This window comes from Ptiloglossa arizonensis, chromosome 7, assembly GCF_051014685.1.
Source record: "Ptiloglossa arizonensis isolate GNS036 chromosome 7, iyPtiAriz1_principal, whole genome shotgun sequence".
NCBI classification, from domain to species: domain Eukaryota; kingdom Metazoa; phylum Arthropoda; class Insecta; order Hymenoptera; family Colletidae; genus Ptiloglossa; species Ptiloglossa arizonensis.
In genome coordinates, this window is record NC_135054.1 from 9,020,969 (window position 1) to 9,044,599 (window position 23,631).

At 32.9% G+C, this 23,631-nt stretch overlaps 1 protein-coding gene and 1 long non-coding RNA gene across 25 annotated transcripts in view; one reads left to right on the plus strand and one right to left on the minus strand.

Annotated features, from left to right (window-relative positions):
• Nucleotides 1-23,631, plus strand: part of How (protein held out wings) — a 130,821-nt gene that overhangs the window by 59,678 nt on the left and 47,512 nt on the right. For 11 of the 24 annotated variants that reach the window (XR_012992681.1, XM_076316111.1, XM_076316115.1 and 8 more), the window contains 3 exons: nt 11,681-11,797; nt 22,761-22,904; nt 23,449-23,551. Coding sequence is in view for 23 of the 24 variants with exons in the window: in XM_076316111.1 (XP_076172226.1) it covers nt 11,681-11,797; nt 22,761-22,904; nt 23,449-23,551 (364 nt within the window). In the remaining variant the exon portion in view is untranslated. Of the gene's footprint in view, nt 1-959; nt 1,003-8,610; nt 8,730-11,680; nt 11,798-13,097; nt 13,129-22,760; nt 22,905-23,448; nt 23,552-23,631 lie in introns of those variants that run through there. The other 13 variants (XM_076316112.1, XM_076316116.1, XM_076316125.1 and 10 more) reach the window with 7 other exon arrangements.
• LOC143149069 (uncharacterized) lies at nt 1,292-5,024 on the minus strand. The gene is made up of 4 exons (XR_012992682.1): nt 4,947-5,024; nt 3,568-3,922; nt 2,911-3,474; nt 1,292-2,775 (listed from the first exon to the last, which is right to left on the minus strand). It is a non-coding gene; the product is annotated as an uncharacterized LOC143149069 (long non-coding RNA).

Below are 23,631 nucleotides of genomic sequence, written 5' to 3' on the forward strand. Positions count from 1 at the left end.
TTACATTTTTTTTAAACAAACGAAGCGGCAGTTATTAGGACGTTTACCTGATTTAATCAGTTTCTATCATTCTCAGAATCAGAATCTGAAGGTCATGGTCTGACTAAAGTTATACTGTTGTATTCGACAGTAATTTCAAAGCAACAGGTGGTAGCCTTTTTTTTTGCCAGATATTGCAGAGGGATATTAAGGGATAGGAATGAAGCATTAGTCTATGAAAAATGTCTTCATTTGTTTTAATATGTAAATTTTTACGCTTATAATACTTCTTGCATATTTTATGCATCGATTCTAATATTTATTCCGAATAAGAGCCAATATGCAATATATAATAGAATGCAGTTTTTTAGCACGGAAGGTTAAATGTATTAAAATATTATACACAAAGGGTAACTATGTGGAACAATGGAAACAGATTAACTAAAAGTTTGGCTGTATCTACGCAGTATTTTTTAAAAGCTTCGTAATTGACATTTCTTCTCGAAGAGATTACTATTAATACACTATGGAATTGCTCAATTAAGTTAATGTCAATGCCTATGGAAAACCAGTAGTAATTAGTAGTTGTGATTTAATACAGTCTGTATCTATAGAAAAATATCATAATTTTTATCTAAAAAATGTTATACTTATCGTTGAATTCTATGAATAAAATATTGAAAAGAAAAAACAAATATACTGGTAATTTTGGACAATATTATATTATTCTGAAAAATCTTCGAGATGTATTTTCATCATTGGAAGATCCAAAATCATATTTTGATAGATCAACACGAAGGCCCATTTTTAATAGGGTAACATCCTGAATTTTTTTCTTTCCAAGAATTATAATTTTTTCGAAAAATTAATTTTCCGTGAAAATTTTGTTTCACAGTCACACAATTTCCATTACTTCTTTTGCATGTTTTAAAAAACAAGTAACCGTTGTTGTAGTACATACTCCATTTTTTTATCGGCAGATTCTACGATATATGAAGCAGACAGTCAAAGAAGTGGATATACGTATGTAAAATTGGAATGCTGAAATTGAATGCTGCCTCATTTTCTTTTTTGTGAATAATTTTTTCTAGAGTCTAAACAATTAAGAAATTGACAGTTCACAATTAACAATTAAAAATAGTTGTTTTAGATATATTACATGACGTATCTGAGAAACTTGATAATACATTAGCAGTTTAAAAAGAATGTATTTATACTTCTTTTTTATCATCGATCATTGATAAAATGAGTTTGAAATATGATAAAATGAATTTCTTTGCGTGAAATGTCATTTGTTTCCTCGATCTACTGTATCCTTATTGGCCGATAAAATCGCATAGAAGAGGGTCTCGGATTTTCCCATAATAATTCTTTTGTTTTAAAATCTTCAAGTCACAGTAGTACGAAAGAAGTTAAAAATAAAAATTGGTCATTCCGGCCTTCTTCCGCCCACAGTTACTTATATTCTCAGTGCCCTGGATTTCTATTAAACTCAAACTTTCCACACGGCAAAAGTTCTTCTTCTATCTATGTTCTGATTTATGTGTAATTTTATATAGCTTAATAATTAATCATAAGTATCATACATGAGCGATTTTAAGGGAACTTTACATATTTCTTCTCCAATCAAAACATTCCTGGAATAGGAAGTTTTTTTCGTTTAAGCAACTTTATGAGGTGGTGGATATAGATTGGAATTATGATTTTTGGCTTTTTTTTTATTAGATTTCTGTACCTATTTGTGAAAAGGTCGATTTTAATTATTAATGAAAGCGCTTCTTCGACCGTTTATTGTTGACAATAATCTATTTTTTTGTTTGTTTCTCCCATGTATCCAAAATCTTTAACGAACAATTGGAAGAATTCCTTATCATATCAGTGAGCAGTATTGTTGTTGATACATTGCCACATTTTCTTCGAGCTGTGAAAGTAGTTGCAATGAACTTCGATAATTCGTTTGATGATTGCAAGTCTTCAGTCCTTTTTCTTTTGGCAAGATCACTACATTTCACAAATGAAAGGTCCTTTCTTTCGCTTAACTTTTCGCATTACGCAGAATACTATAATTAATAATTATTGATTTATGTAAATTAAAAACCAATAAAATTAACAACTGATCGTATTTGTACATGGCACTTTTTATATTATTATATGTTACTCACAAAAGAAGGGAAAAAAATTTGAAAAAGAGTACAACATTCAAATCTTGTACATTTCTATCCTGTACAAGATCATTTGGAAGCTCAATAGTTCTATTCACCCAATCAGCATTTGCGAACACAAAGCGAACTAATAATCGTGCAGTTTTATTCCATTTTTGAACATATCGTGTAAAAAGATATCTGTTAAATTACAGTAGAAAATTTCTTTCATAAATTGCCAAATTATACTCTTATTGTAAGAAAACCAATATATGCTTTTTCCATGGATGTAAGATTTGTCATGCAATTCGTGAAATTTTTCACGAAGCTGCATGCGACATATTGTGAACATTTCTTTTCATTTTTTATTTATGTATCTTAAATTAACTTATAGTATTTTTAACAAACCCTTATCTTCAAATATTGCATGCACTTTAAATAAATCAACTTCGTATACTAACATGGAAATACATATCAATCGTATAAATAAAAGACAATTAAAAACGGCGAAAATGTGTCTATGTATATGTATATAAACAAAAAAATTGCTAGTCCATGAAGCTTCAAGGACACGAATCTTCAGTGTCGACAGTAGGAAACGTTATCACTGCGTCATCTTCTTATATAGTTGTTCGTATGTACCTTAAGATATCGTCTACGCGAAAAGTATGAAAACAATAAACATAAGTATCTTGAAAAATATTGAATAATGCGATTTACGTGTTTACTATGTTATTATTCGATACATTCGTTAATTGTGTGCATAAATTGAAATAAATTGGTGACCCACCTTACACGAACGTCCTTTGTTAATGCAGTCAGGTTTCTTTTAGCCGAGTGTACGCAACTTCACCGGTGTTTCTCCCACGCTAGAAATCTTTGATAATTATTCGGAAGTTTGGCCTAGTCACTGATTTCAATTGTTTGTGCATATTGCTGTGTAGAACAAGATTTGAAGTAACTTTCTCCTCTGCGTGTATATGCGGACTGTCTTAGTTTTTGATATATTTGCAAAATTCTATTGGTACTATTATGGTGTATCGTGTCTATACAGGCGTTAGTATACATTTAAATACTTAAGCTTTGGACAACCAACATCGCTTTTTGTTTGGTACACCTTTCATAGAAAGTTATTTTACCACTGTTGCCAGCTATTGCAACACAACTTATTCATAGAAACAATAAACACTCTCGTACACACTGGCGTCACCGCGTATGTACAAGCCAAATTCGATGTAGTACTATCGAAAACATTTAACGAATACTTGGAAACTAAGACAGTATCTACTTATAGAGGCAAACGTTATACCAAATCTTGTCCTTGGTAATAATCGAAATCAGTGACTAAACCAACCTTTTGAATAATAACCAAATCGTTTTTTGTAAATTTCACAGTAATCGAATGTGCGTCAGGTATCGGGAAGAACCACACGATAAGCACACCTACCGAGTTTCTCTGCCGACTAGCTTAGTTCAACTTTTCTCGCACGCAGTGGTTGCTGGACTCAGAGATAGTTCATTCCGGTCGGTCGGAACAATGAAGAATAAGTTCGATTGAATCTGCATCTATTGGTCATCAATTGATGGCGATTCTGGTTCGTCTGATGATAATTATCAGCCAGTGTCTAGAGAGTCCAGGGATGGTTCTAGTAACACTGTCGCCCTCCTGAATTCCCTTCACAAAGAAAGGATCAGAGTAGTCCAGTTTCGTATTGATTTATTTCTTCAAGATGACACTTCGTGACTCCAGGTTCGAATTTTGTTTACCAAGTACTTTCTTCTTTTAATATGTTTGCGTAGCACTGCGAATCAGATTATGTGGTCGAATGTAATCGGATTTACTTGAAAAATTTGACACGAAGGTAAAGCTGTGGAAATAACTTTTGGGAAGATTGTAAATGCAGACTATAATATACACTTAGTATTCTGAAATACTCAAAGTACTCGTCAAAGTGGGTCCTGGTTCTTAAAACATTTGAGTTATTAATCTTATCAGTTGCACTAAACACTGCAATGTCTATATCGATATGTAAGAAATATATATTTTTTTAAACGCACGTCAGAATTATATTTACATACGGATATTTTAATACACTTCCCATTTTAGTATTATTAATAACTATTTAATAACATTTAATATCTAAATGGTAATTCTTATGTTACGAATACTCATTACACATGGTATTATTAATTAAATGTGAACTTATTCATAATTAATTACATAGTAATAATCAAACCGTGAATAATATTATTTGATTGTTATGAAATTAATAATAATTAATATAGTATTAATGAATACTTATTAATTTTCTTTTATTAATTTTAGAAAATCATCTATTTATTTCAATTTTACTTCTTCATAAAATGAAACAATTCTCTCATGGTCGCTCGACTTTGCAGCATTTCATGGTCCCTTTTGACAATAAATTCACGAATAGCATGAGAACTGGTTATCGTACTGATTGAAAAATTATCTTTTGCCGCACATTTAGATAACAGTTCGCCTAAACTTTCACGGTTCAAATACTTGAATATATTTAGAACTCCTTTCAAGTTTTTGTTTATTTGCAGATTCGAAGGTAATATTACAGTCTACGAGTGTAATATTATATTTTTGCAGATGGTTTCGCTATTGAACCACCTATACACTGTATAACTATCGAACATTGCGAACAAAGAGCAGAATGATCACCGTTTTTCTTAAAATATTTCGATACATCGAACTTTTTCGAATTCATTTTGCAAAATCGCTAACACAATTTAAAAGAGACAAATATAAACTAGACGAATATACTAAAATATTCAATATTTCACTTATTCGCTTACCTTGTAAACTTAACGAATATTAAATCTATTTTATTGCGTAAAGTAAAGCGGGGAGTGGTTTGATCTAGCTTCACCAACGTCTTATTGACAATTGAAAAAGCAAACGCGAGGATCGTTTGTTACGTCATTGATATTCACCGATCATTGACGGCGATCACCGAAGTACTCCGAATGCATACAGTGTTGCATGCAGTATACTGGTAAACTATGCATGCTTAAATCAGAGACATTTTTCACGTTTTTCTATAATAGTCAAAAGCTAAATATTTATGTACTAAACTATCTACGCGACAAATAACTATCGAACAGATGTCTTTAGTTTTCTTTTTATATAAAAAAAAGTAATTAACCGGTTATCGAACACCAATAACCGATTATTGAACAGTGCAACCAGTTGTAACCGGTATGACATTCCTAGGAGACGCAGTACCTTTTCATGTATTACAGATACGGAGATACGAGGACCCTGCTGGATAGCTCTCATTGTCAGTATACGTGTTTCATCATGATTTGTCAGCAGTTTTGATTTTCCTTGTTGCGGTTTATTTATAATTGTTTTATCTGTTTTAAATTTGTTCAATACTTACTGTATTATAGTTCAAAGTGTTTCTATTATATTTACAATTTCTTTTTCGAATTTGTCTTCTTTCTTCGTAATTTCCATAAATATTGGTGAACAGATACCTTTACGTTCAAATTTTCCGATACGTTATCATATTTCATGTAATATTTCACTATGTACAGCAATTGTGAATTTTACAAAATGTCAGCTAATCCTGTATCAATAAAGATTAATTTTTACATTTTTCATTTAAACTTTAAGTGTATCTTTCCTTTCTTTTCCCTATACATACTGTCAAGTGTCGTAGGTGAACGAACACTTATGGGGTCGAATGTACATTTTTAACTATTTTACAATACGTAAGTATGTTATGTTTTGGAAAAAAAATAAGAACGTTTTTGTATTAACTTTTTTTTAATTTATAGTTGTGAAACGAAACTGTACAACAAAGTATCATAGAATTGAAACTAGTTTAATTGTTTATCTTATTCATCTAATATTAAACACGATTGACAAAGTACTAGGTTTTTTGAATGCTTTTTATAGATGTGGTATTTACAGTTTTGGTAACTTTATTTCGATTTTGATAAATTATTTGTTTTTTCTTTTATTTAACTTTTGTTACACATTGATACATTTGTAACACATTGATACCATCTTTCTCTTTCCTCTTTATTACTTTTGTGTATAATATCTTCCTCACTAAATTTTGTACGCCTTTTATATTATAACATTTTCATGTAAACCTGTGATGTGGTGCAAGCTTCTATTTTCGCATAGTAGACATAATTTTTCTGACCTAAATTGTTTCAAATATTGTACAGAGCGTTAGAACTCTTGGAAAATATCGTTGAGTTTCAAAAATACTTATTTTCCAAAAAATGGCACACAGAATTTTGTTATGAATATACATGAATTATAATGCGCTATGAATAATTTCTGAATAAGCTTGTTTACCAGTTTGAAAAACTTGATTTCGAAAAAAACCCGTTCAACATGAAGTCTTGATTATTTTATGAATGATAATTAAATTTGCCACTTAGTTATAACTCGTTTGCTTCAAATGCATATAAAGACCCTTCACAGCAAATGCAGTTTCTTCAGTAGCATTCCAAACTTGTTTTTGCAATAATTTTGCTTTGTGTGTGGACTCTTTCGTTCCACGATTGTTACAGTATCGTTATACAATGCACAATGAACCAGAAAGATTTCATCAAATTTATATGAAACTGATTTATAAAAACTAATTAAAGATTTTCGAGGTTTGTGATAACGAATGTGACATCAAAAATTCAAAATTCGAAATGACCGGTGTTCCAGGGCGCTCAATATTTACTAATTTTTGACAAATTCATGGTCATATCTGTGTTTATTCGTGAATTATTATCATTTTCATCGTTTTAAGAACATTAACGCTTGTTCGCAGACCATCTACTATTCATATATACATTTTCAGAACATACTATACATTTTCAGAACTGTTCAAAGATTGTTGGTTTTCTATATTTAAAAATTAATCTCCTTTAAAAAGGAATAGCACATCTTTATGTAATTTGTTAATTCCTTTCATATACTTCTTTTAATATTTTTGGTAACTGAATTCGACAAAATCAAAAATGGTGAAAATTGTCTGTATTAGTGTTGACCATAACAAATTTTTTATTATACTAAATAATAGATAATTTACATATAATATGCAATAAACATTTTAAAAAATTGAATACTTGCACGTAAAGTTGTCGAACCAACTTCAAAACAATTAATACTTTGCATGTTTTTATTGAACTATTTCTAAATTATTCAATTCTTTTGTCACAGCTTTACATATGAAACATAATTGAGATAGATTAATATAATGAATTAAATTACATGCTTTTCCATCCACAATTGTTTTCATTAAATTCTAATGGAATTCTGAATCTTTTTTTATTATATTCATATTTGTTGTTTGTAAGTTATTTGATTTTCTATATATTGAAATTCTTGTTTTATTTCTCTCAATGTATCCTTTACATATCTAAACCTGATGGGCTTGCAAATTTAATTGATAATTCCCAATATACACATACTATACTATGCATTGATATGTATGAAGAAATTGACTAAAATCGGACTCTTATTTCAAATTAATGAGGAAGTGATAAAAATTATGGTTCAGAGAAAGTGTTCTAAAATCGGACTCAGTTTTTTTCACATTCAAAATTGCGTAATAAAAATATTTTTTATAAAGAAAATGATTGTACTGTGTCATGGGTTGTGGCACTATTCTGAAGTATTTATTCCTCTGTTACTGTCACAGTCCAATTTATATGTAACATATAATTCATGTAATATTTTCTTGCAAAACTTCTTACTGAACTTCAGTTAATAGCAAAGCCCTGTGATTTAATAAACGTTGAAGTGTAACTACTGCAAATGTATCAGTTATTTCAAGTTCATTCATTTGTGAATAACATGCTTTCTTAACTTCTTAATTTTCTTCACTGTTGATACAGGTTCTATGAAAGAAAAAAAAAACAAAAATTAAAAAATATGTTATTGTATTAATTTTGTGAGCGATCAAGTGACCTTTAAACTTTGGTGACTGCTTCGATGCTCAGTTCCTCTTTCTCTTTCGCTTCCTGTTCTTGTCTGTGGCTATCGCTGCCAACGAAATGCCAACAGAGGTGTAGAGTTTCATGGCTGATCCACTATAAATGTAAACTCGGGTTCTGAGGCTTTCACATTCATTGCGGGAACACTGTACTGAAAAAGGATGGTTATCTTTTCGCGTTATCCTTATGATTAAAATTTTTTATCACGAACCGTGATGCAATAAATAATAATAAGAATTAATAGTAACGATAATTGTAATAAAAAATGGTAAATAAATAATAATAAAAGATATATATTGTTTATTTCCATTCAATAAGAATACTCAAGACGCGTGAAACGTAGAAACGTTAAGTCAATCCATGCGTGAGGTGTCATATACATGTTAGTGGCTCTGTGGCTGTGGTGACCTAGTATATATGACAGGTGTCACATGGTATGGTGTACAGGGAGGGATACATTACGCAACCCACACATAGGAATCAAGTGGTTATCGTGGTAGTCGCTCATAATCAGTCGAGCAGATATGAAAGCAGCATGTGGTCTGCGGATAGGGCTGCAATCCGTGCAGATTTTCCCGGATTTGTCCTAGTTTTAGCGGGTTCGAGGACTTCCGGGGAGATTTTTTTGTAAGTCTTAGTTTTCTAAGTTTGTTCGTTTACTTGCTCCCCTATTCAATTTGTTGTACTCGTCCAGGGTGTATACAGTTTGAAAATAATGAAGCAAATACCGTAACACTTGAATCAAAACACGCGTAAACGTGGATAATCTGAGATATGGTACATCATGTAATCACTCAACTTCATTGAAGATCAGGAAAGTATTAATCTTCAATGTTCTCGATCCTCGGGATTGTCATGACAAATCAAGTGTGCAGTGTCACTGTAGCAAACTTCTCCATTTTGTATAGATATGTTGTAATATACGTACATTTTTTCATTACTTATAATAATTAAAGAAATAGATGTTTCATCGACTCCTTTTCGAAATAGGATTAATACTTGTAAGTACACGTTCGATCTCTAATTATTTGTTAGTTTGAAATTTTCATTTCACAACGATTTAAAAAAAGATTTGATTGGGAAGTTTTACGTACTGTATACAATGCAACAATTTTTGTTGTAGGTAAAAGTACACTCTATCTTTAGCAACATAAATAAGCCTATGAATACTATAAAACATAAAAAGGGAATGAGATCTCAAGCACAAGCAATTACATCGAGTATGGGCACATGCATTATAAATATGTATAACCTGGTTCCAATGAGAAGTGCAATCGAGCAGTCGAAGGTGTAGTGGCTTTTTACACAATCGGCATTATTTATCTTTCAATCCCTTAGGCTGTACCAATACACTGAATAAACGTTCACTAATAAACTCGTAAATGATTTGCAATATGTAGCATGTCCGTTGATGTTAATAATCATGAAAGTACAAAATTATTTCCCATAATTATTGGATATTTTAATTACCGCTTTAAAAATAAAAAATAAAATATCTCATACTATTTCCAAATTAATTGTAAAATTATATTTTGATTGTAAACTAATATTTTAACAAAATTTTTTGACGATAATTGCAACATTAATTTTAAATTAAGACCCTGAAAAACACGTACAGTGTTTTCTGTAAGTTAAATTAAGAATTAAAAACAAATATTATTAATGTCGGTTATTCTGCACACATATTTAATAATGTCATATAATACGGGTTGATATATAATATTACCTCTGGTTTAATTTTAGAAACAAAAAAGATACTTCTTAATATTATAAGAAATTCAAAAGATCCAGAGGCAACCTTCAATTTTGCAGATAAAGATACTAGAAACGAATTTATGGAAAATTCGATTTCTTTCTATACAGAAATAAAAGATTCTATTCAAGACTAGATTTTACTTTTAAATGACTTCGTTATGAAAAAGTAAGAAGAAAATGGTCAATTATTATGTATCGTATATTCCAATGACTCGATAATGTCTCCGTTCCCGCTATCATGCCTCACACCAATACAATGCGCGCGATTCTGGAGGAGCCAAACGTCAGGTTCACAATGCACCCAGTACCCAAGGCTTTGCTTGGGACCTTCAAGTCACCGACTTAAATTTGAAATCCTCCAAGACGCGTATTCCTTACCGCTGACTTGAAGTCTCGTGGCAGGAATGCAAGAAAAGTGGAAGGGATACACCTATTCCCACGCACACATTCAATTCTAGTCCGTTATTCGTCGCTGCAGTTACAAACACATGTGGACTGAGTGATGAAGAAGGTAGCGAGATAGAGAGAGATAATGAGAAACACGCGGCAGGCAAAGCCCCATTGGCGTAGATGCAACATATCATTGTACAATTGTTATATCTAATACAGGACAACAATTTTTGCTAGTTTTTTACAATACGCTAAGAAAGCATTGGTTATATAATTACCAGTAGAAGTAAGTGAAATTCTTTTCAAGAACAGAAGTAATTTAATAAAAATATAATTTAGAAATAAATAGAAACGATTTTTTTTTTAATTTCTAAAGAAGTTATATACAGTGTGTGGCATATAACTGTCGCCACGATTTTTCAGGCACTTTGGAACATTGTTTTCTTGGGAAACATGGCTTAATACTTTTTTGTGAAAAATGACTAGAATTAAGTCGGATTGTGTCATACAAAATATTTGATTCCATTATGGAAAATTAATTATATTCCAAAGTCATCTTTATTACTCCATCTGTAAAAAAACTGTTAATATTGCATAATATTATCTTTTATAGTAAATAACTCTTAGGAGATAAAACAGCCGTTTTATGCATTAAGTGTAAGCATAAACAAATCCTCAGTAGTTTATAATCTCTAAGCATTTTTATTTTGCGTTGGGAAAGTTTAGAAAGATTTCCATCATTTCTTGGAATGGGGTTAAGGGTAGTGTGAGATTCTCCGCAATCCATACCACCAGGTACGAAGTGTACCCACTAAACTCCTACTGTGACCATACTCGCACGATTTCCAAGGAACATTAAAAATTGCATACAGCATAACATTCAGTATCCCTCCTTTTGCGACTCGGTATCCGCGTTTAGTTCGTGTCTTCTTTGGAAACAGGACGTTCACGATCAACCTCCCAATATCACGGCGACGGGGCGGGACGGGGCGAGACTGGGCGGGGCTACACCGCCCCACCACCTTTCTTTTTGGGAGGCCGCACAAAGAGCGACCGTGAACCCCAATTTCACGACCGCCCACAGTCCTTGTAGCCGCGCTCATTGTTATATTAATGTATATAAACCAATTTGACGTTTTTCTTATTGGTATTACTGAGTTAATTCGTACGTCTCTTGAAATAATTTCTAAAAAGTTTTTGTAATATGCTGTCTACTTAATATTCCCTGCAGTACCGCCTATACGCATATTGTATAAAAATTTCATTTGTGTAAATTATATAATTTATTGATTATTGTCTAGAATTGACTTACACGAAACGTTATTGAATTTCATCTAGGAAGCATAACGTTAATTCTTAAACACTATAAAAGTATTAAGTATAGATAATTTTCCAAAACAGTGTTTTCTGTAATTCTCTTGTTTTATTTACAGTTCAATTTCGTTGGAAGAATTCTTGGACCACGTGGAATGACGGCTAAACAATTGGAACAAGAAACAGGATGTAAAATAATGGTCCGAGGAAAAGGTTCTATGAGGGACAAGAAAAAGGTAAACGTCTATATTATTTAGAAATTCTTTGTAATTTTTCGAATTAACATACACGTTATATAATACATGAAATCACTAATGTGTATAGATATACATGTTAATATTTTGGTTTTTCGAAATGTTCTGTTGTATTCTGCTGCATAAATTGTTTTAACATGAAAACATATTACCTTAAAAAATATTACCACTAAAAATTAATGTAGATTTCAATACTTTCTATAATTACATTTTACCTCTCTGGAAATCTGTTAATATCGCTTATGTAAAGTTTTTCTTGTCTGTTAGATATAGTTTTCTATATTGAAGATATCTCAAAAAGATTTTTGTACCGGCAAAAAGAGTAAATAATTTATAAGTATGCCGCCACTTTAAGTTGTAGCATAAATTATACATAAGATTTCGAAATTGACAAAGGAAGTAGAATGAATGTAAAGCAACTTTATTAAATCTATTTGACTTTCAGAATATTAATATTAAAGTATTAAGCTCAAACTGCGCAGACATTTTTTTATGACGTTTTGTACATCGTGTACAAAACACTCGGTAAATCGTGCGTGTTTACAGGTGTTTTCGAACGTTGCAATTTGTACTGCAGCAGAGAAAACGCAGCGTATAGAACGCCTGTAAATACGAGCGATTTGTTAAGCGTTTTGTACGCAGTGGACTAAAAGAAACGCCTGTGTAGTCTGAGTCAGTGTACGAGGTCTGTAACTGAACGAAGTACTGCGTCTCTGAGCATTTTCTGTGAAGTGCTTTAAACTAAAAGTGGTTTATTATTATAGAGAAACTGTTATTATGATCCGTGTTTATTATAACTTTTTCGTTATAGCTATGATGTATTATAATATATAACATATAATTATAATATATCAAGCTCATTTTGAATTTACAAGGGAATGATCATTTCTTTGGTGCAACTATTTATCCATTAGAAAGAAACGTACAATTTCCTGACATAACAGCGCGAACATTTTCTTTTCTTTTAGATCTTTATTTTAGTAATAGTTAATCGGTAATCTTTGCTTTTCGACTACAAATAAACATTACAAATTATATAAATATATACATCTTATTCTATATTCACACATTCTATCTGATCCAAAATGTTAAATATAACTTTAATCCGTGCATAGTTTTCAAGCGTATAAATTAAATTATTAATGACTCTATAAAAACAAATATTATTACAACTTTAGTATCGGAAATTTTAAGTATTTCGTGTATTAAAAATGGTACACGAGAATTTAACGTAGAATTAAGTTTACACTTATTTGCTACAGTAAATAATTTCTTTTTCAAGCTGCATTTGACGAATGAGAGAACATTTCATCGTAAGTACGTATATATACAAATAATTATTGTATCCAACATTGAAATTTATTTGTATATTTTATGTGTTTATATGTGCAATAACATTTAATTATTTTTAAAAATGTTGACCAAAATGAAAAACGTACCATTTAAACAGGGTACATCTCGCATACGGAACAAAGCCGCATAGGTGACCTCAACCTATTCGTAAATAGCACTGATTCAGACATCCTATGCATAACATAGAGGGATATGAGTGCAGTTATTCGTATAAAATATTTACTTATAAGATCATCATTATCTTTCTGGATAAAAGGGCATCTGAATTCTGCATAACAGTTGCAATTGCTATCAATTTTAAAGCATCGTTTACAATCTTCACTGCAATATCTACTAATATATTAGGTATTTTTATTAGTATATATTCAGTACTGTGCTAGTAGCTTTATTTAAACCTATTTTAAATCAAATAGGTATTAAATCATATTAAATGATGTCAGCTATAAAGAAATTCTGTTTCTTTAGAGAACAAAAAATCTTTTACTATAATTATGTCCGTATAGATATTAGAATCTCTTGTACGTGAACCTTGTTTGTAGCATTGTATTGACAAGTGGAAGGAATGACATAACAAGAAGTGTAAGAGTAAGCGAGGCTTTTTATTCTATTGGTTTGGTTACTTCTATTATATAATTCAAAAATTCTTAACCTTGTTTTCATCTCGGTAACTCTTGCAGTTTTTAAGATATAGAAAAATTTCCTATAGGGTATTTCGGAACAATTACAACAACCGAATAGAGAGTGATTCTGCGTGTAAAAATGAATCGAAGAAATGTAACAAAATTTTATCACACGAGCTTCGTTTTCAATAAAATGAAGAATTGAAAATTTGTCTGGCACGTAGACAATTCACCGTATCTTGTTTAGCGTATCTGTCTATTACTCGTTGTTTTTACTTGTATCGGTATTTATAAACAATAACTCCAGTGTCGTGTATCAGTTTTACCTGGTTCGATTTGTTTATCACAAAATATTAAGATAGCCGGAGAACAGAAGTACTATAGTGCCATTAATGTTTATGAAACGCAAACACAAATGGAAATAATGAATAATGGACGAACACGTCAACTAAAATGATAATGAATTGCACGCATATCGGGTAAATTTTCAAAATCAATTTTTTCTTAGAAACAAAACCTTGAACGACAAATTTTATTTATTATCTTTATTATTTTTGCATATAGAATCACCGGCTGTTAGATTGTATTACCAGTCTTAAAATACTCTACGTGTAACTCAGTGTTTCATTTCAACTGTTTTAAGGCAGTAATGATGCGCAAAGAATTTTTTCTCAGCGTTATTTTCTTCGAAGTGTTCAAGATTACCCTGAATTTCTCAAACAGGGATTGGATACACAGGTTTCGGTGGCTCCATCTACCAAATAGTGCTGGTGCTGATGCATGATTGCTTCGGATGGTACCTGTATTGCATTAAGAAGCGATGACGCGTTGCTGGCACTGACATTGTCCTGGGAATCAAAACACGATACAGTACACCCTCTGCTCAACAGTGAACTAGATCAGCCACTGCAGCAAATTGGATCGCCTAATTTGGCGATTTCAGATTTCAATCTTGTATTCTGTCAGAGCCTCCCCCGCTCGTGAGAGTCCCAGCAGTTGTTATATTAAGCCGCATACATAATTCTAATAGGAGAGTCACTGCCTCGTAGAACACGATCTTATAACTGCGGCCAATCCTCAAACTCAGTTGACTACGGTCTCGGAAGAGCAGTGTCATACTATGCTATGAGGCAGCTTGGTCGCTCACCTAAATGGGACGTTCATATAGGACTATCGTATACACCATACCAGTGTAGAGGCAGCTGGGACATCGCAGGTTGAGGAGGAGTTGGTCCAAGGCACTGACTCTTCAACTGTGGGGTCAGGCAACCTAAACGCTCCTCAAAATATCAGTGACTTGAGAAGTGAGTTGAGAATCAGTCTCAGATATTTCATCCGGGATTTCATCTCGACTCTGGTTTTAACTACCTGGATCAAGGGAAGTAACGGTTTTCGCTGACGTGCACGTATCATCAGTGTCATGATCTTATGGGGCGCCACCTACCAACCGATCCCCCTGATCTGCCCGATGACGTGTTTGGTACCATCCTCGGAGATCTCTTTCTGAATGTCCCCGATTGCTAACCCTAATGTGTCGTCATAACGTAATACGTTATACTGGCGCCATTGGGAAAGACTTCAGCCCGCGAGAACGTTATGTGCGTGTGTATGTGTGTGCTGGATATTATGCTACCGATAGTTCCCGGTGTCCTTCTGTGACGGTGCGAGAATGATCACCGTGGGATTTTTAATGGGTAGGCTCTTCGATCTCAAGTTGTACAATCAAGAATAAGAAAGAAAGACAAAATGGCGATTCGGAAAATGCATTTGGGGATTGTGATGATTTTGGTGATACCAATGACACGGTACTAGATGATACGATTGTCGGAGCAGGTACAAACTTAACTCGTGGGGTTTGTGAGAGGTAGTGAGTTTAGGGTAATAAACACTAATTTTAACAGAAGAACGCATTGAGAAACTATCAGTCAAAGAATTGTGAGAAGAGTTGAAAAAGTTACAATTATCTGTAGTCGATGAAATTGCAAGATGCGTTGAAAAGGAACGATGACACTGACAGAATTAATGTTTCCAACGAGAGTAAAGGTGAAGATAGAGAAACAAAAAGGAGGGAGGGTACAGATAGGCTACAGATTTCAAAATGTCTTAAGGATTTCGAAGACATAAATTTATTACTGAAGTGGAACGAGCTTAAAAAATTTGTATACGTAAAACGGATGCTTCGTTGATCAGCAAGGCAATTTATTACCTGGAAAAAGGACATAGTGACGTGGACAATTTTGAAGGAGCGATTACTAGCAGAAGTCAAAATCAGCTGTACAAACGGAGGTAGCGTTAAGACGAGAAATAAAGAAGAGGAAATTAAGATACAAAATAAAGCAATATTATACAAATCAAAAACATTTTTAGCACTCAAGAAAAATTTAATAGTATACGAAGTGATCAGGGAGTTAAAAAAGATTGGACATCATAGGTAGAGGAGGATTAACCATCAACTAATAGAAACGTAAATTTCTCAAAGAGAGTTTTCATACGAACAACTTTTGTGACAAATTGAGAGATAAAATGTAACTGTTATGGCGAGGCCTTGTCTTGGCCTCTGATTCGTCTTCACAATAAATTGTCTAATAATAACACGTTTAAACTGTTTAATGGCTGCGAAGACAGCAAGCAATTCCCTATCGTAGGTGTTGTAGTTTTGTTCCGTTTTATTCAATTTTCTTGAGAAACATCCGACAAGCCTTCATTGGTTATCCTCTAATTGCTCTAGTGCAGCAACCATAGCTGTGCTAGATGCTTCTGTCGTAAGTGTCATTGGTACTGACGAGGATATATATATACTGTGAGAGCTGTATCTGCTATTTTATTTTTGCATTCTACGAATGCCTGTGTTGCTTCTTCTGTTTAGACCATTTTAGTTTTGTCATTTTTTATTGATCTTTTTAAGATATCGGTTTAATGGAGTTTGTATTTCAGCAAGGTGTGGAATACAATATCTATAATAATTCACCATTCCCGAAAAACGTCCAAGTTCAGCTATGGTTTCAGGTTTTGGAAGGGTTTCAATTATATCCATATGTTCCTTAGGACGTCGACACATTATTATTTTTTTTTTTTTTTGTAATGTAGTATCCCAAAAAATCTATTTCTGTTTTACCAAAACTACATTTCGCTAATTTAATCGTAAGTTTGCTGTCTTCTAGCCTGTGGAAAACCTCCTTTAAATGAATCTGATGTTGTTTTGAATGTTCGAACATTATGAAAATATCGTCCGCATAAAAGATCATTTATGTACACATTGAAATAGGCTAGGAAAAAGATTGTTGTATATATTAATTAACACTTTTTTTACTCTAGTGAACGAGTATCAATTTATTTATTTTTTGTTACTTAAGAGAGAAAATTTTACATTACTGATCTTAATAAAATTCATTGAGTATGATTTAGTTTTTAAAAATATATTTAGCAGTTTTTTTTATATATTCCACTTATACAATGTTGTATCAATTAATTGTTATACATAGACTATTGTGTTTCATATTGTGTGAAAAAGAATATTCATTGGAGACACAGTTTTTCATTTTTGCGAATTATTAATCGTTATTAGTAAATTTCCAAAGGTAAATTTTCCTTCGTTTTGTTACGCACACTATACACTATAAATCACTTTTTTAAAATTTGTATTTTACCAACAGTATCCCAATGACAATAAAACAGCTTAAAATAGTCGTTATTGAGAACCTTTTTGCGTTACTTTTAAAGTAACAGAGTTGAATGACAAGCAGAAACAATCATTCAACATTATTTTATTTAACTTGGATTAGTGGGACCAGACTCCTGATAAAGTATCAGTCAACAATATTCTACACGACACCCAAGTGAATGAGGCTATCAACAGTTTCTCCTACAAGAGACTTGGGAACAGACATAATGATAAATCTTGTCTACTATGTGTCTCGTTTAATTCGCCACGGATACCCATTGATATTAAAAATAAGAGAAAATACAATGGGCTCGTTAAAATTTCTCCAGATTCAACAACCAAACACTGTTCTTTTTCCGAACGAGCCGCGTAACAAACTGAATACGATAAATGACAAAAATAAGATTACAAAACGTATAAACGGCATTCCTAATATCATTACGTGTCATCATCGTGATCTGAATTAGTGCGTGAGCTATTTATTTATTATCAAAATGTCAGATAACTGACTGAACTTCGTGATCTGTGGCGTATAGTCATTTGTGTACTTCATCAATCCGATGTACAGGATGATTCTCTCTTCTGCATGTTAATTTCGGTCTTGTGTTGGCTGGGTTTGTTCCTTACCACTTAGTGATGTTTTTACGTATCTCATGATCTATTACTCTCTGCACATTTGTGGTTAGTTGTGGTTGTGTCATGTATGTTTTGTATTGTTTGTTGGTTGTTGTCGCGTTTGTAGTGTTTGCGATTCGGGTTCTTTCTATTGTAGTGTTTTCGGGTGTCTTGATAAACACCTGTCTGTTTAATGATCTGTCACCATCGGCCTATATACTGCTACTCTTCAGCAATGACTTTAAAAGTGCCCTGGCGTACTTTGAGAAATGGCCTTTTCTAAAGCATCTTCTGTTTCTATGCACACGAATGTTTCCTTCAAGTCACCTTTTACTGCACACAGGGAATGCATTAGGTTTATCGTGTCCCTGAGCCTTCATGGACTATTATGATTATTATTAATGTTGTTGTGGAATTCAATAACGTTATTTGACGAGTTTACGACTCATTTTGTGTACAGGTGTATTACAAAATTGTTGTCACAACGTAGGAAATAATTAAATATACATCAACTGTAACTCGCTTCGAGTTGTGATTGTCAATGTATACATTGGTACATAAAGGTTTATAAAATTGAGCGAAGATGGGCACCTAGTGTGAAAATTAAGTAAACTGTAGATAAAAGTTTGGTCAGCGATTACCCGAACATTTTTCAGAATCTCAATAATCTTTAATTAGATACATACTTTCGAGGTTTCGTCTTAATCTCGAGAAAAAATTTTCGCCTCGTCTCGATTTAACATTTTTGAGCCTTTGCATTACTAATTATACATTTTTATTCGAGTTGTCTCGTGATAGAGTTGTATTCGATTACTTGAAAAATCGATGAACGTAGATTTTCTTAACTTGCGTATTCAAGATTTTGAACAACTGCTGATCAGAATGAACAATATTCACTTCGTGTGACAGTTTTAAACCACGTAGGTTTTATTAAATACACAAATCAATTTCCATCGAAGTTACAATACACGAATAGCGATGGACAGCTACGTTCAGGAAATCTTTCCATGCACAATATTGCAGACCGTTTCCACGAATAAAAGTTATATCGATTCTTCTTTCCTTTGAGATATGCATTACGAAACCATCGTTGATAAATTCAAACGATTAGGTCGCTACAAGCAGGCTTTCCAACAGAAAGATGAAATCGTAAACTGATAAACTCGTTTCCACGTAGTTACAAACGTGAATTGGATTGTATCGTTACTGAGACCTAAACACTCGAAGGAAGTAACGTTCTTTTCAATTTCAGGTTCTGAAGCTCAAGGTCAGTTCAAGAATACACCATGGTACAGTAGTACCCCCTTTCAAGAACGAATTTTTATCCCGGATACAAGGCGCGGAATCATCTCCATCACTGTTTATGTTTCTTCTGTACGAGAGCCCCGGCAGCTGTATCGACAAAAGCCATCTGACCGCCGAGAACGATCCTTGTCGCACGCTGGATCGTATTATTTCATCTTTTAACGAAATTTAAAATTCTTACATTCTTCGTTGTACGTTTGTGACGGTGTTGCCAACGGATCAGCGCTGGGTTTTCTAATGGAAATGAGCCGAGACATGTTTCTGTTCGGATTATTTTTATTCGTGAGCGAATCGATACTTCTGAATTCCATAAATACGCGCACCTTTAAATAAGTTCGTGTTTAGACTCATTTTCGTTGAGAACCATGGCCACTCCATTGATGATACTTTCATAAAGATATAACGATGATATAGAAAAAAAAACGTTATACTATATTGCACTAGTTTTGATTCGAGATCAATTTCGCTACCTACTTTCAATTCGGAACACCTGGCCGATTCAATATTTCGCTTTCCAAGCAGGATCTACTGTATTACGAGCAAAAAGAGAATTCAACCGTGGAAGAAACTCGTGAAACATTTTGGTCGGTGTTTGCAAAGTCTACGACTAAAAGTAAAAATTACTCATCACTATTCACATTTTACTACCCTACTTAATCCAAGACCGATCGTTTTTCTCTTTACAATAGACACGTTAGTGAACTCGTTCGACATCACCTATCCCAAGTGAGAGTTGAATTCACGATCATTTTGAGAACCATAGTTGAATTTCGTCGAAGAAAATTTTCTGCTATTTGCGCTTCAAAATAATTCAAATTGTATCTACAATTCCATGCACATACAGAATGAATCATTTAAATAGGTATACGTAAATATCTTTGTTGCTTACAGGTACATGAAAAACTATTTAGTTGAAACTTAAACTTTTCGAATAGGTTTACGTAGTAACGGGATTAAATTTCTCTAAGGACATTTTCTTTTCTTTTTTCATTGAAGATCATCGATATTTTTAAATGGAACCTTGTATTTTTCTTTAGATTCCTAAACCTGTAAATCACCTTGTATATTTATTGTCGACCGCTGTACTATATTCATAGAAACAATAGATAATCCCAGTCAACGTACAACAAATTAAAATCTACGAAAAGGTCAGTTTAATAAGTTCATCCGGTAGAACACATTGGTAGCTGGCTGGTTGAATGTCACATAAACAGTAGACAAGCGGCCATCCGATATTAACGCTCGTGCTGCTACGGACAGCGAGCTTCTGCTTATAAGCAGAATATTTCGGAAAATAAAGCGTAGCAGCGATTATACGTAAGAAAAAGTTATTCAAAATCTCATCCTTTATAATATACTTAAAGTTCCTCGAAATCAGCGAGATGTGCCCTAATACGTACAAGTAATTACGAAATCTTTATTTTCATTGTAGAATGAAATTAAATGGTTTTTTGGTACGTGATCGATGACAACACGATCATGCATAGATAATGTATTTTATTTTAGAAACTCTCAACGTTAACGAACAATGAATCTTTGGCTTTTTACATATAATCTGTATGATCTTTAACGTTTCTTCTCTTAGCTAGGTGACTAGCTAATCGATTAATGTCAGGTGACATCGTCGCGGTCTCGTTGTCGAGATTCTACCTGTAATATTGTCACTACAGGTGTCTTATCGGTTTTGTCTACGACCATGAATAAACAAGAGTCACGAGCACAGTGGCCAGATCTGATTCCCTAAATCGATAACTAGGAGAAGTGGGAGAACTCCTTCTTTCACTCATCGTGTGTTGAAGACATTGACGACTTTCTTCAAATCAATGCCTTCAAAGCACAATGTATGAAGAAGGGGATGGTCGTTCGCTATTATACCAGCTTTTTCCAGTCCAGTCAGCGATTTAAAGAACCTGATTTGGTCACTGTGGTCACGAATATGGTACGAAAATCTGGTGTGAAAATTGGCTCTTAAAAGCGAGAAATAGTGTAATATATATAATATATATATTTTTTTTTCATATTTAACCACCACTCACCAGAGGTACATAGACAACATCGGTAAATTCTCTCTCATCGGAAAATTACACAAAACGAACTACTCTCTTCCACTGTCGTATAATGTTATACTTTGCAAACCCACAGTAGAGGTTTGCAATGCCGTGAACTCGTTCCTGAAAAGCTGTAAATTATCTGTCTAAAACATTATAACTTCTTGATAACATTTTGTACGTAGGATGTGTAATACAAAATAATCTCAAGAGAGATTAAAATTGCTTAAAATAAAAATGAAAATTTCCTTCTGCGAATTCTTTTCGCGCTTCTGAATTTTTTATCCATTATACACCAACATAGTCTCCGGTACAAATATATTTAAACATAGTAGATCATTCCATAAGTAAAAGATGTCTCGATCGTCACTGAAACGGTTTAAGTAATCTTGATATTTTTTTTATTTATTTAAAAGTACAAACGTGAAAGTTAATAATGGAACAAGATATCTTCCAAATGGCCACCTCGGTTTTTGTCACAGACTAAGAATCTTTTCTCAAAATTTTTCATAACGCTTTCGCACAAAATTGGCGTAGAAGTCACTTATTTGACAGACATTACTTGTTTTTCCGTTAAAAAAACTTACGTTGGTCGTCTTTTAGACACTTAACGAAACAGTCGAAGTATATCAAGAGTATTTCCGTGCGTTCAGAATGGTCGAATATTTGAATAACGATAATTTTGTGTAGAAATTGTGCAGAAAATTAATCAATATTATTTATTTTCTAAATATGCTGGTTCCTCTTTTCTCTGTAAAAAACCTATATTTTTTCTCTATAATAAACCTGTTCGTAAAATGCAAGAAAAAAATTACACTTTAGAATCTGTTTATGCGTGATTTTGGGTCAGAAATGATCCAGCTTGGCCTCCACGAGGTCTGTCCTTCGAGGATTAACCCCACCAAAGTAGACTGTTGACCCACCCATATAGAGCTCACTTCCAGAGTATGATACGTCATGTCCTAATCGCCAAAACTATACCAACAGCGCGTCGTCTTTTTCTTCTCTATACGGTACAGGTGTTGTCCAAGGATGATGGATAGTTTTTGTGCTACTAGCCGAAACAACTATGCTCCAACAACACCTGTATGGTTTAGCAGATGAGACTACCGAAACCTCGGCTCAACTCCGGCAAGAATAGTCGAACAATCACGACAAAGAATTATATATCTATTGTACTTTAAAGAAATACAAAAAACCACGAATCTTTTATCTAAAATTATCGAACCAATTCTACGATACTGACATTGATATTCTGTTAGAATTTGTTGTATCAGTTATAATATTATCTTGTACAGAACGTATTATAACACAATACTTATTCACGGTAATTTCTTTATTAGGAAGAATTAAACCGCGGTAAACCAAACTGGGAACACCTGACAGATGAACTACATGTTTTATTGACAGTCGAAGATACGGAAAATCGTGCCACGTTGAAACTTGCCAGAGCTGTGGAAGAAGTCAAGAAACTCCTTATTCCCGTGGTGAGAAAGTTCCTGTTATTAACTACAATAATTAATAATGTTGTAACTTCGTTTCCAGTTTTTCGTTATTTTATCACTATGTTGTTCTAGCCCCTTCGTAGTTGCATGTTTATATCATTTATTAAATTAATACTAATAGGAGAACAAATGATAATGCACAGTTCACGACGAACATATTAATCAATTAATGTTTAAATCGCATGTTTGATGAGAGTTTAAATTCCTTGAATGTGTTGGCAATTAATTTTTAATCTAACATTAACAGTATTTAAAAATAGTATCTGTACTACAATTTCTAGTACACAATTACGATCTAAAGTGTAAAACTACGTTCTATTTATTGTTGAATACTTCGTTCTAGATGCAAAATTATTGTGCTCCGTGCAACAACGAGAAAATGTGAAAAATTTCAAATGTACGATGTAGAAATAATAGATATTGTTAGGAAGTAAACAAGTGGATACAATCACTATCTATTTTTTTCATTTGTACGATTTGTCCAGTCAGTATTAATATATTTCTTATAAATTATATTGACTGTTAGCAGGCTGATGGAGAGGATGAACTAAAAAAACGACAATTAATGGAGCTCGCTATTATAAATGGTACCTATCGGGATTCCAATACAAAAGTTGCTGCAGCTACAGGTATACTTCTTAGTAGTCGTTTTCTTGTACTTTGCATTAGAAAAATTCTTTCATAGCGGGTTTTATCTATCATACAATTA